Below are 16,904 nucleotides of genomic sequence, written 5' to 3'. Positions count from 1 at the left end.
AAGGACAGATACTGAAGTGAAAGCTCAAATATTTTGGCCACCTAACGCGAAGAGAAAACTCCCTGGAAAAGACCCTGATGCTGGGAAAGACTGAAGTCAAAAGGAGAAGGGGATGGCAGAGGATGAGATGGCTAGATAGCATCACCGATGCAATGAATATGAATTTGAGCACACTCCGGGAGAGAGCGCAGGACAGGAAGGCCTGGCATACTATGGTCCATGGGGTCACGAAGAGTTGGACACGACTTAATGACTGAACAACAACAACCTCCACCATGGATTTTGCTGTATTGCTGTATTCATGAATTAATCTGGCAAGAGCCTCTCCTGCACTTTCCATGTCTTTTAAGGCAAGAAGGTGTCTGTTCCTTACATGAAAGGTTAGCAAGTAACATCAGTGTTCTACAGTCTGTTATAAACCATTCACAGCGAGCCTCATGAGAATGGCAGGCTGTGTGTCTCCTCCATGGTGCTTTAATGTTCCCACATTTGTATCTCACATGGGTGTGGTTTACTTCCCCCAACACCCACACACATCCTTTATGCTCATAATAACCCTGTGAGGTAAGCTAGGCTCAGTCAGTGACTCACCCAAGGTCACCTGGTGAACCCAGGGGAACCCAGGGATGGGAACCCAGGTCTCTCCAGCCAAAGTCCAACATGCTAACCACTACACTGCCCATTGCCAGCTCACTCTTCTCTGCCTGCCTGCTGATCTTAATAAATTGGGTATTATGCTGTTTACTGCTACTCTTCAGGGTGTTTATGTGTATATGCATAACACACACACACATACACACACACACACACAGAGAGAGAGAGAGAGAGAGAGAGAGAGAAAGAGAGAGAGAGAGAGAAACAGGGCAACACAGCTGTCAGTGTTTGTGGACTCTGCATGGGGCATGGATATGGGAACTGCACTTCAAGATTTCCTCTGAAAATGAATCTTTCTCTCTCTCTCTCTCTCTCTCTCTCTGTGTGTGTGTGTGTGTGTGTGTGTGTGTGTTTGTAAAAGATAGGAAGACTAACAATGGAGTGTTTTTAAAAGCATATATTTTGAGCTAAACATTTTGGCTTCTGCCCTGCTCAGTAGCTGTGCAGTTAAAATGGATACCAGGAGTGACAGTTTGGAATGCCTGGAGATGGGCGTTCCTTAAGGGAAAAAAGAGGCACGGCTCTTATAATGCTTATGAATTGTCCTCCAGATTACGGCCAGGTTTCTGTGGATCCAAACGTTTTCCTTTTTATCAAGCATGTCCATGTCCTTTGGTTTGTTCTATGGAGGCAACTGTAAATCAAGGAACTCTCATCTCCAGGCATTCCAAACTCCAACTCTTGGTATCCATTTAACAGCCCAGCTACTGATGAGGGTGGAAGCCATAATGTTTAGTGATAGATAGATAGATAGATAGATAGATAGATAGATAGATGAATGAAAATACTCTGATGTTGGTCTTTCTATCTCGACTGACTCCGTCCATAATGGACCTTATTGTTTTGATGTTCTGCCACTTAACCCACAGATCTCTCTCTCTATCTCTATATCTCTGTGTGTACTATGTAACTCCCTCCCCACACACAACATAAACACACCTCTATTCAGTAACACAGTCAAGAATCTACCGCTTCGGGGTTGCCCGCTTTTTTCCTCCCCTCCCCCATTAATGCTTGCATGAGAAGTGCAAATTCAGCAAGTACAGCTTCTCCATGAGTGCACCTCCCTGTAGAGAGAAACTGCACCAAAGGAATTTCTGCTCGCCTTTCCACAACTCTGGAAACAATCCCATCGCATTGGGAGAGAGAAAGAAAAAGGCAGAAGGTGATATGGAGGACACCCCATGGGCCACCCTGGAAAGCCACTGCCCATCAGAGTGGATAGTCCAGGGGCTACATAGACATAAAGTCTGAGCTGGTATAAAACTTCTTCCTATGTCTCTGCTCTACTCCAGCAAAGACAGGCGGCACAATTTGGTATCTTACATAAAGGATGATGCGCTTAACCAAGAAAGAACAACCTTAACTTATTTCCATGCTGAAGTTTTTAAAAGCCAAGCAAGGGTTTGCTATCTGGGGTAACAGCTGTGCTAGTGAGAAAGAAAGAAAGAAAGAAAGAAAGAAAGAAAGAAAGAAAGAAAGAAAGAAGCCCACTCTTTAGTCTGATAACATTTTTCAGTGTTCAAAATCGTGACCAGCTGCTGTGCATGGAAATGGCAGGATATGGCCTCTAGATGGTAGCCAAGTGTTCATTCATACTGTTCCAGTGACTCCTAGAAGCAAAACAGGGTGAATACAGGAACCGGGATTGAACCGGGCTAGAGGCAATGAAATAGCCATTCCCTTTTCAGTACACTTATTAAATCAGAACTGGGTGGAGAAGCAGGACATCTGTCACTGATCCGTTACTTACACTTTAATGAAGATTGAAGGAGGGGAGAAGAAGAAGGTTGGGAAGATCACAGCATTGTACATAGGCAAGATCCCACTAATGACGTAGTCTCCTGATCGGTAATAATTGCGAGGATGATATAGATCCCCTGTTAAATTCAGTGTGCATTTCGCTTTCTGCCGGGCTGCACAGGGCAGCAGCAGAAGTAGCAGGAGTAGGAGCAGAATCGGGCTGGGCATGCGTGCCACAGTCATCTCCCTTGTGGCTCCTCCCTTGGAAAACCCCAAACCCCTCTCGAAAGACCAAAGCTGCACTCCGTGACTTTGCTGATACAGATGGTGCCCAGCCAGGGCTTCTGATCAGAAAGGGTTGATATTCAGCCTCAATCCAGCAACATCCCTGCCTGCCCTAAACCACAGCACAAAGCATTTATGCATCATCCCTTCCATGCTCTGTGCAAGGAATTACCACATGTTGCACTTGAACATCATGTTTATGATACTGGCCTCGAAAGCAAGCTCTGGGGAAATCCCTGGAGCTTTGGCACGAGGAATCACCATGATTTCAATAATGACAAAGGGGAGAATGGCCGTTGCCACTCCCTGTACTCTCTGTGCAGCTTCACGAGCAGATGTGCAACTGGAGGGAACATGTTCGGAAAAAGTCACCAATGGGCCATATGCTCTTTCAGAGGCCCAAGAAGGGGGCTGATAATAGACAGATCTTTACAGAAGAAAAACATTGCAAAAACCTCGCCACCCTTGGAATGGGTTTTTTTGTTAGCTTGCTTGCTTGCTTGTTGTTTGGACTTGTGGGTCAAAAACCTTCACTTTAAAGTTTTCTCTTCAAAAAAGAAAATAAAGCAACATTAAAAAATAAAGGATTAGAAATAAAAATGACATAACACAAATATATGTTAAATAGACATGTGAGCACGGTATACTTCACTCCCCCCCCCATGCCATTTGCATTCCCGTTTTATCCGTGATAGGCTACGTAAATATTTACATAGCCTATCACGGGCTACCATAGGGACGCAAATGGCGTCCCCTACGCAAGATGCCATTTGCGTCCGCACCAGCCTGGCAGCAGCTAGAGCCGCCACCGCCACCGCCGCAGCCGAAGCCGCAGCCAGGTAGGCTCCCTTTCGTGGGGCTTTCGTGGGGTGGAGGGGCGGGGGGCTCCGTTCCGCCACAGATTCCGGGGGGCTGAATTCACTGGAATTCGCCCCCCCCGGATCCGTGGCGGAATTCTCTGACATCCCTATCCCACAGTGACCCAAAAGATGTCTAGGGGAAGACCATAAGCGGGACATAGTGGCCACAGCATCGTCTTCCCCGGGTACTGGTGTTGAGAGCCACGCCAGGAGGGATGTCGGGGAATTTCATTTTTGACTGCAAAACAGGCGAGCACACTCCATTCAAAGCTCTGAAAGTGCAAAGATGTGTCCACTGGACATATTTTTAAATTGTCTGACTGCCTTAGCAGACTGATTCATCCCCACTTTTGTCTGTGCAGGAAATTTCTGCAACAATGGGGAGATTTGCATTCGATCACTGCTCAGTTAGCCAAGTTTAGCATTCATGAAAAGCAAACAGTGATTACAAATGCAGATGAGAATCTTGCATGAGACGGGCAAAAAGATCCCAAATACCCCTCATTCACCCATCCCTGCATGCTGCCTCTGATGCTGCAGCTAATATACAGCCATCATGAATAGTAGCCACTGATAGCCATCCTTCTATCTCTTGCTGTTAACGCCAGCCATTTATACAGCTTCCCTCAGGGTGAATAATTATAACTCAGTTTTAGATTGTTTAACCTCTTTCCCCTCTTTAGAACAAATTTTCCAGCTTTCTAACACCAATCTTGTGTCAACCGGAATTGGAAAGGAAAATCTGTCTCTCTGTCACTTCCTCTTAACACTGCCAAGGGACCCAGGCAGAAGCCCGCCATTCCAAACACCCAGGCTCATCACATCCTGCTGATATGAACAACTTTTTCACCTCAGTGGAATTCTACGTGTGCTAATCCTTGTGGACTGGCTTTCCACTTTTCTGGGAAGGTTCACTATTGCACTTTTATACAAGTGCACATTAACGCTAATGCGCCTTGGGCTAATGTGCATAAGTGCTAATGTGAGTTCATTTATTTATTTATTTTAAAATAATGGTCCCCAGTCTGTGGACTCATTGGAATCTGTTGCAGATTTCTCTGACATCCCCAGGTGGAAGCTCCTCTTGGGGGTCACCGATGGAGGAGCTGCTTCCAATCCAGAGGCTAAGGGAAACCACACACCCTGATGCCATCCTACCTGTAGATGCTTTTCAGTACCTGACATCTGGCATGCAGAGGGCTCCATGGGGGTATCGTCTGCCCTGCCCCCATATGCAGGTCCCCCCCATTGTAAAGTATCAATAAAGAGAAAATTCAAATAGTGGGAAGGTTATTCCACCAGATCTTCTCTCATGTCTATTATTTGAATTCATATTTTCTCTCCATACAAATATCTGTTGTAATCTCAAAGAACGTGTATGTTTTTCATGGGTAATTCTCACACATCCTCATTAGTGCAAGTTGAGAACGTCTCTCTAGAAGGTGAGAACTTCTCTACAGAAAGCAAAATGTGAGAATCAGAAGGGCTAGGAGAGCTGTGACTGGGCACTCATCTGCTCACCTGTGATGAATAAGTTTTGCCTCCCAAGTGACTTTGTGATTCTCCGTGTGTTACCTGCTCGGGGCATAGTTTCTGTAAGTCAGTAGGATGCTTTATAGAGCCTAATGTTATATTCAATGTGTTGCATGAAATCCTGTATCAGGAGCTTTAAAAACAATCTCCCCATGCTCTCAGCTCTGTGCAGAAATGCTTTCATTCTGCAATGTGCTTGCTGGCTCCTTCTTTGTCTCCTTGATGAGTTGACTCATGCTTATGGGTTGCCGGCTTCTCCCCACAGCCCCTCCTGGGCTTCGAATGCAAAATTAGCAGAGGAGACTGGACTTCCCAAGAAAGGTTAAACTGCAAACTGTCGAACTTCAAGCATCAAAAGTTATCTTTACTGAAAAGTGGGGTGGTGTTTGGTTTCATATGAAGCAGTGGGGATAGAATCATAGAATCCTAGGATCCTAGGGTTGGAAGGGGCCTACAAGGCCATCGAGTCCAACCCCCTGCTCAATGCAGGAATCCAAGTCTTCCTTTAGAACCAAGAACTTGAGTATAACATGGTCACTTTTCCCCAGAGTTCCTGTAACTGCTACTTTATCCACTAAGTCATCTCTGTTGGTTAGGATCAAGTCAAGGATAGACGATCCTCTAGTTCCTTCCTCTATTTTCTGTAGGAGGAAGTTATCAGCAACACAAGTCAGGAGTTTCTTGGAGGGGCCATGTTTTGCAGAATTTGTCTCCCAATAAATATCAGGGAAATTGAAGTCCCTCATTACTACTACACCTTGCTTCTTTGAAACATTGGCAATTTGCTTTTCAAAAGTGTCATCCTTATCTTCTCCTTGATTGGGTGGCCAGTAGTAGACTCCAACCACCATGTTCCTTTTATTCTTTGCTCTATTTATTTCAACCCAGATGCTCTCTGTTATTGTGTCTGTTACAGTGCATGAGCCTTCATCCATTGTTACCCTGAACTTTATATCTCTCTCCCCCATAGGATTCAGTTTAAAGCTCTCCTGATGAAGTTCTTCATGCTGTGGCCAGACACATTCTTCCCAAGCTTTGTGAGCTGCAACCCATCCCTTGCCAAGTCCATCTTCCAGAAAGTATTAGGGATGTCAGAGAGTTCCACCACGGATCTCGGTGAGGCCAAATACCAGTGCATTCGACCCCCGAACTCCGTGGCGGAACGGTCTGCCACCCCCCCGCCCCCCGCAGATCCCCCCCCCCGGGATAAGACTTACCTGGGGCGGATGTTCTGGATGGCGGCGGCTCCAGTGGCGGCTTTGGGGGCGGCGGTGGCTGGTCTTCGAAATGGCTGCCACCGCCAACACCATTTGCAGTCTGTTCCCCCTCCCCCCCATTCATGATCGGCTATGTAAAGACTTACATAGCCTATCACATCTGGGTTAAAAAAAAAAACGCGTACGCAAATGGCGGCGGCTACAGCCACCGCCATTTGCGTTCCTTATTTTTGGCTGTCTTAGTCTACATAAATATTTACGTAGACTAAGACGGTGAAAATAAAAGGGAATGCAAATAGCGCCCGTTACGATATTTGTGTTCCCCCTTACTTTTGCAATCTTAGTCTACATAAATATATATATATATTTTTTTAACCCAGACGTGGTAGGCTATGTAAGTCTTTATGTAGCCTATCACGGCTGAATACAGGGATGCAAACGGCGGCGGCTACAGCCGCCGCCATTTGCGTCCCTGCTAGCCAGCGGCCGGATGTCCGGGTGCTGGCGGAGCCTGCTGGCGACTCCGCGGAATCCCTGTGGAGCGGAGCCAGCTGGCCAGGATTCCGGGGGGAGGCCCAGAGCGCCTCCCCCCCCCAGCAGACCCCGGCGGAGCCAGGTAAGTGGGGTTTCGTACACCCATAGAAAGTATAGCCCATGGTCCCAGAATTCAAATCTCTCGTGTTGGCACCACCTTTGTAGCCAGTCATTCACCAGGAATATTTTTTTTTCTCTTTCTATCCCTCTTCTAACTACTGGAAGGATGGTGAGAAAATTATCTGGGCCCCAAAGTTCTTGAGTTTCCTTCCCAAAGCTTCAAAGTCTGATGTGATTTCTTCATAGCTCCGCTTGGTGGCATCATTTGTTCCCACATGGATGACAAAAAAGGGATACCTGTCAGTGGGCATGAGGAATGTAGACAACCCTTCAGTCATGTTTCTAATCCATCCTCCCAGGAGGTAGCATACCTGGCTAGTCCATGGGTCTTCACGACATATTTGGCTTTCAATCCCATGCAGCAAGGAGTCTCCCACAACTGCTAGTCTTCTCTTGTTGTTGTTGTAGGCCTTGGTTTCATTGCTTCTGCTTGACTGACCTTCAGCCTCTTGCTCACTGTCCTGCATGGTCCCCTGTAGTTCTTCCTCTGCAGGCTGTCATCCAGTCTCATCCTCAAGTCCTTGAAAATGCTTCCATAGTTCCACTACTTCTACTGGTGCAGAGTGGCTTCTAGTTCTTCTGCTCCTGTCACCCTTTTCCAAGGAGTATCCTCGACTTCATTTTTCCTCACCCCAGCATTTTCCTTTTCTGACTCAGCTTGCTGTTCCTCTTCTAGCTTCTGTTCTTCACTGGAAGAGAAGGGGGAGGGCTAATTTGGGGACCTCTCCAAGCGTATAGTCCAGCCTAAAAACCATGAGTATCCCATTGGGAAGTGGGCAATTTTAACCCCCCCCCCCGAGGGAAAAACGCTTAGAATTACCCACTTACCAAGAATTACCCACTTTTCCTACGGAGTGGCTCACTGCCCATTGCTCTTTCCCTATAACGGTTTGGTATGTCCAGGTTTGGACCACACACCAACCCATCACAGGTCAAACAATCCCTACAACTAGGGATGTCAAGGGAGATTGAGAGGCGGGTGGAGTCTGTTGGACTCTTCCCTGCTCGGCCTTCTGAAGGACCCTGCTTGCCGAGCCACCATGCTTACCGGACCTGCTGGCCAAACTGCAGCGGAGTCTGCGAGGGTCTGGAGGCCACCCGACCCCTCAGTGAGCCATCATATTGTGAAAAAATGGTGGCTCAGGTTTTTCCGTAAGTGTAACATTACGTAACTGGAGGCCTTAAATTTATGACCTCCATTTATGCAACCTTACATTTACGGAAAAACCTGAGCCGCCATTTTGAGAAAAAAATGGAAGCTCACTACAGAAGAGGTGGCCACCGGGCACTTGCTGGTTGCCCGTGGCCTGTACAGCAGCTTGTGTAGTGCAGCAAGCGGGGACAGGCAGCCAGTGGGGCTTTGGTGGCTCATGGATTGTGGGGTGGCTCACACAGTGCTTTCAGCAGGGTTTCAGCGGACTGGCGGGGGCACAGACGGATCCATCCATGCTGACCTACAACAGACCATGGTTTATTAGGGTGGGTTGTTTGGGAAAAATGACCCACCTGATAAAACCGGTCTGGGGTTGCACAACACACTAACCCACTGTGGGTTGTTTCAAACAACCATCCATCATGGGTTAATGCGTAATGCAAACGCAGTCACTGGCTCTGTCCAAAATTTATCAGCGCTGAAATGGTATAGAATTGGACACAGGGATTTCCTCACCTGCTTCATCTGCACAGTGACATCCTTGTCAAAAATGACCCTGTGGCCTGGGGATGCCTGTTTTTCTAGACACTCAGCTTTCACTGTAACCATCGAGTTATTGGGTGGCGCTGCCCAGTTTAGCCAAATATCAAAGTTGGCTGTAATTTCCCCATCGCTATCCAGATACACTCCATCCATAGAAGTATTGGACAACCCAACATTTCTCAAAGAAGAGTGATGCTAGAATGACAGAGGAAAGCAGAAACAATGCTGGTTATCTCTCAGCATGGTCAATGTTGCGATCGTGTGTCTCTTCATCTAGGAGTGGAGCATGTGCCGTCTGGAATCAGAATCGCTATATAATTCTCATTCACATACAATTTTTATTAAACCTGGGTTCCATTCCTGATCCCCTGCTTCCCAGTTTGAGGAAGTCTAACATTCAAACATGAGATCAGTTTCCCCACGCTGGTTCCATCCAGCTGTTTTGAGGTACAACTCCCATAATCACCAGCTACCATGGCCAATGGCCCATAAAAATACAAAAGCATGCACACACTCATCCACTCCCTGCTAAATATTTGTTTTACATCATTTTAATCAGCATTGAAAATTGCTGCTTTGTGATATAACTACAGCACATGGAGAAAGCGTAGACTTTAATCAATGAGATGCTTATTTTAATTTTATATCAGAGGAAATACATTACGAGAGGAAGGAGGGAAGGAAGGAAGATCCATTTTTCATATAAATTACAAAAGCAAAAGAAGGAATAAAGTAGGGATGTCACAAGCACTAGGGTTGGTCCAGGAGGTTAGTGGACTCCACCATGCCCTTACTCCTGGACCCCACTTGCCAAGCCATGGGGTACTGATGGACCCAGCCGCCAAGCACCCTGGAGCTTGGTGAGTGGCTGGGAATGGCATCAAGGATTCCTCCTTCCTCTGCCTGCTGTCAAGGACCATCAGGGGATAGGAGAGTCCTCAGAGCCCCAAGCACTTTAGCCCTCTCCTCCTTGCAAGGGGGAGAGAGCTAGAGAGCTTGAGCCGTGTGCAGCACCAGGGACTCTGACAGTCAAGCCCATGTGGGCATAAAGCAAAAGGGCTTGACTGCTAGAGTCATTAGCACATGGAGGAGGATGGCTCACGCACCTCGGTGTGCAGGGGTGGGGCTAGCAAGGAGGCTCGCCAAGCAGGTCTGGCCACATGAGTGGGGGGGGGAGGCTCATCAAACTTCCCCACTCCCCGTATGGAAGGGAGTCCTTCCATCCCTTCCTGTGAGAGACGTTGCTGAAGAAGTGTGCCAGCCACATGAAGGACAACTTTAATAGGCATTTAGGGCAGCAGTGAGAAATGTGTGGCCCAGCACATGATCACTGAACAGCAGCCAGGCTGGCAAGGGCTGATGGGAGCTGGCGTTCAAAAACACTGGGGGGGTCATAAGACCCAGTCCCTGATTTAGAAACTTAACCAATTTTGAACTGCCAATAGCGACATCACCTTGCCCCTCTCTGCCACCATTGGAGGACTGGTTTGTGGAGGCAAACCTTTCACTTGACCTCTGCCCAACTGTTGTTACTGCTGCTGTGCATATGAATGGTTAAAATAGTATTTTAAGACTTAGATGTCATCTTTAGTTTTCGTTGTTAGATGCTCTTTCGTATTCAGATCAGGCCTTAGCAAAATAATGTAGCACTTGGGAAGGAAGATGCAGCCCAGTAGCCCAGCACTGGAGGCTAAGATGGAGAAGACCTGCACGGCTACCATGTATTTCCCCTTGGTGCTCAGGTAGGTGGGCACAAAGGACACCCAGACGCTGCAGAAGACCAGCATGCTGAAGGTGATCAGCTTGGCTTCATTGAAGGCCCCAGGCAGCTTCCGGGCTAGGAAAGCCACCATGAAGCAGATGGCAGCCAGGAAGCCCATGTAGCCAAGGGAGATATAAAACATGGCCGCAGACCCTTGATTGCATTGCAGGATGATCTCTCGAGGCTGAGAGTGCATGTCAGAGTCAGGAAAGGGTGGAGAGAGTCCTAGCCAGACGGTGCAGATGACAACTTGCACACTGGAACAGGAAATGACAATGGAGTTGGCCAGACTCTTCCCCAGCCATCTCCTCACCCTGTTCCCTGGCTTTGTGGCCAGGAAGGCCAGCACCACAGTCACTGTTTTGGCCAACACAGAAGAGACTGCTACTGAGAAGATGATGCTGAAGGCCAGTTGTCGGAGAAGGCAGGTTCCTTTCCTTGGTTGGCCCATGAACAGGAAGGAGGACAAGAATGAGAGCAAGAGGGAGACGAGTAGAATGTAGGAGAGGTCCCTGTTGTTGGCTTTAACTATTGGAGTTTCTAGATACTTCATGAAGATTCCTAATACACAGCCTGTGGTTGAAGTCAAAAATAGGGTAAAGGAAGACAGGATGATCCCCAAAGTTTCTTCACAGGACAGGAACGTTACATCCTTGAGGATACATTGATCTTGGTCCTTGTTTGAATGCTGATCTTCTGGACATTTGGTGCAAAAGTCTGCATCTGAGAAGAAGAATAAGGAGGAGGAAGAGGAGGAGGAGGAGGAGGAAGGAGGAGGCCTTTTATCCAGCAAGTTCATTAGCATACCAGACCCCCTTTTCCCTTCCTTCATGACCTCTAGGTTTCTGGGAACCCAAACAGGTTTTCCCTGCTGCCTTTTCTATCTCTTCCCCAGGTTTGCATGACTCTAGGGGAAAGCAACATGTGTTTATGTTTTCAATGAGCTTCAATATGGGTGCATCTTTTTGGTTGTCTGTGTGCTATTGGATGTTAAAGGAGAACCTTGATTTTTTTATTGAGTTTTCTACCATTAGTGAGATTAGGGACATACAGATTTTGGAAGATCCATTCCTCCTACATTTCGCAGATTGTCAGCTTCCTTTCATTCTGCCGTCTGGTCACTGGAAGAATTCGATTTTTTCACATTTCCCAAACTGGCGCAAATTCTCAATTGCACAATTTTGCACTTGCATAAATGCACAAATCCCCCCAATGCACAAATCCCTCCCCCCCAAATTCAGAAATCCCCCCAGACTGTGCATTTTCATCCTTTGGCCTATGGGGGTAACGTGCATTTTCAGTCATGTTTCATTTTATTTTTATGTATTCTTCTACGACTAAATATGCATATAATTCCAGAAAGTAAAAAAAAAAATGCTCTGCAAGTCTGTGGAATCTGTGGGACTCAGGAAAAAGCTGGTCTGCTGCAAGATCCATAGTCAGATTCATAGACATTCAGACTCGCTTGATTCTGTTGCAGATTTCTCCAACATCGCTAAGCGAGATCTTTGTCTTTTCCTTCCGGGAAAGCATGTAAGGTGATTCATTGTTGACTATATATGTGTGCATGCACAAATGTTAGACTCATAACGAATACAATGGAAACCAGTTAAGATTCCACCATAAATCTATTTCTATGCAGTGATGGTGCCAAATAGATCGCACTTCACAGCCATTGCATCTGCTCAGTGTCGCCCGGTGGAATGTTCACACATTCCAGACTGTGCAATTTGATACCACTCGTGGGCAGCTCTTTGACCACTGTGTGAACAGAACACCGGACTAGATGGACCCTTGGTCTGATCCAGCATGGCTCTTCTTATGTCCTGATGTCCTGATGAGATCTTGTTGGTGATGAAGGGCCCTGGAGAACAACAATTTGAGCCCTGAAATGCCCACTGTGATCAACTTGCTGGACATTTCGCAGATCAAGTTGCCTGTACTGGTGCCAGCTTAGATGCCATTGGCTTCACAAGTCAGAGCAGGATGTGACCAGAGTGCCATCCAGTCAGGTTATCCTGGATATCTTCCAGCTTGTACAGCTTGAAGTCTTGGAAAAACTGCTTGGAGCATTGAGCCCCACCACTTGTTCTTTGGACACTCATCTGTCTCGGCCTCGGAAATCAGCCAGAACTGGGCTGGGTACTTGGATCTCAAAGGTGATGAATGCCTCCTTGAAGAAAGGGGTGGACCTTCCTAGCTTGAAGGAAGCAGTGGTGAGACCATTATAGAAGAAACCTAGCTTAGATACAGTTGCTTCTGATCATTACTACCCAGTGTCAAATTTGCCATTCCAGAGCAAGGCGTTGGACCATATGGTGGCTTCCCAACTCCAAGTCATGTTGGAGGATGCTGACTATTTGGATCCATTACAGTTAGAATGGATCTGGTTTGGGGACAAAAACAGCTTTGGTCTCCTTAGTAGATGGACTTATGCCAGGGAATGGATGGGGCAGAACCCACCCTGTAGGTTCTCCTGGACCTCTCGGTGACTTTCAACAACTTCAACCCTGCTATCCTTCTGGATTGTTAATCTGGGTTGAGCATATTGTTACAGTGGTCCTGCTTGTTCCTGGAAGAACAGTCTCAGAAGGTGGCACTTGGGAACTTCTGCTCCTCTCACCCATGGACATTGACCTCTGGAGTGCCACAGGTTCCATCTTGTCTCCTATGTTTTTCAACATCTACATGGCATAGCTAAAGGAAATCATTTGGAGGTTTGAAGTGCCCCCAGTATGCAGATGATGTTCAGCTATTGCTACCATTTCCATCGACAGATTGTAGGGAGGCTGTTGGACTCTTGAACCAGTGTCTGGAGGTGATTTTGATAGGGATGAGGCAAACCTGTGGAAGTACTCTTGGCAGGGTAACTGAGAGCCCAGCTGGATCAGACCCAGGATCCATCTAGTCCAGCATTCTCTTCACACAGTGGCCAGCCAGTTGCCGACAGGAAAACCACAAGCATAACATGAGTGCAACAGTACCCCCTGCCCATGTTCCCCAGCAATACCTCTGATACTGGATGTAACACATAGCCATCAGGATTAGTGGCCTTAGATAGCTTGATCCTCCATGAATTGATGACAGCAGCCCAGTGACAGGTTCTTCTAAGTACATCCCCTGAGAATCAAACATTCTCCTCCAACGTACATCCCTCAACGTATTTTTTTTTCTGAGATCCTTCATGAAGCTCATTTCTATATATTTGATTTACACCAGTAAGAAATTATTTGTATTTCGAAACATCAAAACAACTCACCCACCCCTCATAAGAGAAAACATGGCAGTGAATTTCTGCAACTTTCCCCAAAGGGTTTCTTTTTCATCTGGAACCCCTTACCTTTCTGAGTGGAGATGGTCCCTTCTGCACATGGAGCACAAATGTAGCAGCAAAGTGGCTTTCCTTCCTGAATCACCTTGACGTAACCAGGGAAGCAGCTTTTGGTGCACCTTGATTGAGGCAGGGTCTGCCCATAAAGACAAGGAACATCAAGGACAAGGAGTTAGTCATGTATTTGGAAGCTCTGGGTCTGAGTCAGTGACTTGGATGGGACCAATTCTGTCCTCTACTTCCAGGCCTTGTTTCACCATCAAATGGATTTAACCTTCTGATGCTCAGTAGTTTGCATGGGAGATGTGTCAGGGGTGCTTTTTTCTTTGGTTTTTCTCTCTGTAATGGCAGGTCTAGGAGCAAAGGGGTTATACCAAAGGAGGGCAAAAGACAGATCTGAATCTACTGATAAATCCCATGGTGATTTGTCAATACATTGCCAAGAATGTCCAAATAGCAATTGTTTAAAAATAGCAACAACATGATGACACATACAGACCTGAGATGCCCTAAACTATACTGCTGACATTTTTCTAAAAAAAGGAGTTTCAGGGTAACCAGGAGTGGGGATTTGTGTGGAAAGCCTGTGAGTTCCCTTCAGTTCTGGTACTCAAAACAAATTCATGCAAGCCGGACAGGAGGACAACAGCACACTCCAGCCCATGTTCCCCAGCCACTGATGTACATAGGCATACTGTCTCTGGTACTGGAGGTAGCACACGGCCATCAGGACAAGTAGCTGCTGAGTGCCTTCTCCTCCGGGAATTTGTCCAACTCCCTTTTAAAGCCATCCAAAATGGTGTCCATCACTACATCTTGTGGTAGTGAATTCCATAGTATAATTCTGGGAGCCAGTGTAGTGTAGTGGTGGGAGTGACGGACTGGGAGCCGGGAGATCTGGGTTCTAGTCCCCACTTGGCCATGGAAGCTCACTGGGTGACTTTGGGCCAGTCACAGCCTTTCAGCCCAACCTACCTCACACGGATGTTGTTGTGAGGATAAAACAGAGAGGAGGAGGATAATGTAAGCTGCCTTGGGTTCCTTGCAAGAGGAAAAAAGGCGGGATATAATGCAATAAATAAATAAATAAACAAACAAACAAACCTGTCTGGAATCCCCCACCAATGAGCTTCATGGGATGAGTATGACCCCTTTGGGTTCTACTGTTATGAGAGGGGAAGAGAAATGTTTATGGGTGTATAATAAGAAAGAAGCAAGGGGGCTCCTTGATTCCTTGATGTGTGAGCTTCCTGGCGACAAACAACAGAACACAAATGCAAACCGAGGACAATGTACAGATGCCTGCATACCCCACCCAGCATGAGCATTTCATGAAAGCCTCCTCCCGCCAAGGCCAGTTTATGTTCAAGCCATCCTGCTTTTCACAGGGGTGGTCCTGCAGGAGCATGACATTTTTCCAGGTATTGCTTTGTAGGTTGCTTCTGTTTTCCAAGCAACACCTGAGCACTGGGCCTGGGGATCCACATAAGAACATGAGAAGAGCCATGCTGGATCAGACCAAGGGTCCATCTAGTCCAGCATTCTGTTCATACAGTAGCCAATCTGTACCCTGGGGGCGGGGGGGATGACAGAGCTCAGTGGCACAGTGCATACTTTGCAAGAAGGAGCTCCTGTAGCAGTGCTGAGAAAAGGCCCCTTTGGGGAGGTGTTGGAAAGCTGCACCCAGTTGTGCTGGGCCAAATTGGCCTAGATGGATTACTTGACCATTTCAACATAAACCAGACTACAATTCCCATCATCCCCCAGCCTGCACAGCCACTCACTGCCTGGTGGGGAAGGCTGACAGAAGGCATGGACAATACCCAATAATTGATTAAAGCTCAAAATATCTTGAAAGGTGTAACTATGGAACTCGTTGTTTTCCTCACCAGGCTAAGCCAACCTGCGGCATCCTCAGGAATGATTAACTTATGGCCGGGGGATGCCTGTCTCTCCAGACTCCCAACTGTCACTGAAATGACTGAGTTATTTGGCCACACCTGCCAGTTCAAAATATCAAAGTTGGCTGTCAGTTCCCCGTCGCCATCTGCAAACACACCGTCCATGGATGTATTGGAAAGCCAAATATTTCTCAGAAAAGGGTAAAGCTAGAATGACAGAAAGAAGCAGAGGTTACGTTGGTTATCTCAGCATCGTTATTTTGAGATCTAGCATCCCATGATTCAGGATCAGAGCTTGTGCTTTCAATAGTTGTCATGGCTGTTTAATTTTCATTGGCATACAGAATTCTTTTAACCTGCTGTCCACTCCTAGAATCATAGGATTATAGAATAGTAGGGTTGGAAGGGGCCTACAAGACCATCAAGTCCAACCCCCTGCTCAGTGCAGGAATCCAAGTCAAAGTACCCCCGACAGATGGCTGTCCAGCCTCATCTTGAATGCCTCCGCCATGGGAGAGCCCACTACCTCCATGGGTAATTGGTTCCATTGTGATATTGCTCTAACAGTCAGGAAGTGTTTCCTGATGTTCAGCTGGAATCTGGCTTCCTGTCACTTGAGCCCAGTATTCCATGTCCGGCATTCCGGGATGATTGAGAAGAGATCCAGGCCTTCCTCTCCTGAGTCCCTTCTTTCTGCTTTGGTATTTTGTGAAAGGCTACCGTTCAGGTCGTTAGAACAGCCTGAGCCAAATGGGTGCTCCCCAGATGGGTTAGAGTTATGACTCCCATAATCCCCAGCTAGGACAGCCATTGCCCATGCTAGCAAGAGATAATGGAGTTTATAGACTTAACACAGCTGAGAAAGGCAGCGTTAGATAATTTACGTATAAGTAAAAATTCCCCTCAATGCACCACCCCTTTTGCAAGCAGTGGGCTAGGGGAATTTGGGCTGATGGGGAGATGGGTTGGGTCTATATCCATAGGACAGTGTGCAAAAAATACTGTTAGTTTCTGGAGCCCCTAATGGAAAATGGTGGCCAAACTTCCCTTCCCCAAAAGCAGTATACAGCAACACGGAGTGTTGGTCCTAGGAGCTCTGGAAAAAGGAACTGGCAAAAACCACTGGGAGAAAGTCCAATGAGTTTTGCCCCCACCCTGACTTTGAACTCACTTGCCCTTAATATTCAAGGGGGAGTGCAGGCTTTTCTTTTTACCTTCCCCCCAGTTTGAGCCCAAAGGCTCAGCACTACTAGAGAGGTCAATTTCAT

At 47.0% G+C, this 16,904-nt stretch overlaps 2 protein-coding genes across 2 annotated transcripts in view; both read right to left on the bottom strand.

The window, feature by feature from the left end:
* Positions 1 to 9,931, bottom strand: part of LOC146356572 (vomeronasal type-2 receptor 26-like) — a 19,380-nt gene extending 9,449 nt beyond the window's left edge. The window contains exons 1-3 of the mRNA XM_084830192.1: positions 9,749 to 9,931; positions 8,616 to 8,837; positions 592 to 601 (exon numbers count right to left, since the gene is read on the bottom strand). Coding sequence (XP_084686318.1) covers positions 592 to 601; positions 8,616 to 8,837; positions 9,749 to 9,931 — 415 coding nt within the window. The remainder of the gene's footprint in view (positions 1 to 591; positions 602 to 8,615; positions 8,838 to 9,748) is intronic.
* Positions 9,262 to 16,904, bottom strand: LOC146356571 (vomeronasal type-2 receptor 26-like). Its single transcript, XM_084830191.1, has 4 exons — positions 16,851 to 16,904; positions 15,736 to 15,843; positions 13,745 to 13,871; positions 9,262 to 11,127 (listed from the first exon to the last, which is right to left on the bottom strand). The coding sequence occupies exons 1-4, from the start codon at positions 16,902 to 16,904 to the stop codon at positions 10,217 to 10,219; spliced, it is 1,200 nt and encodes a 399-aa protein (XP_084686317.1). The 3' UTR covers positions 9,262 to 10,216.

The sequence above is a fragment of the Heloderma suspectum genome, chromosome 2, assembly GCF_057233095.1.
Source record: "Heloderma suspectum isolate Gila_16-S chromosome 2, 16-S_ref, whole genome shotgun sequence".
Taxonomy (NCBI): domain Eukaryota; kingdom Metazoa; phylum Chordata; class Lepidosauria; order Squamata; family Helodermatidae; genus Heloderma; species Heloderma suspectum.
The sequence above is the reverse complement of the archived record's forward strand: the minus strand, read 5'-3'. Positions and strand labels throughout refer to the sequence as shown.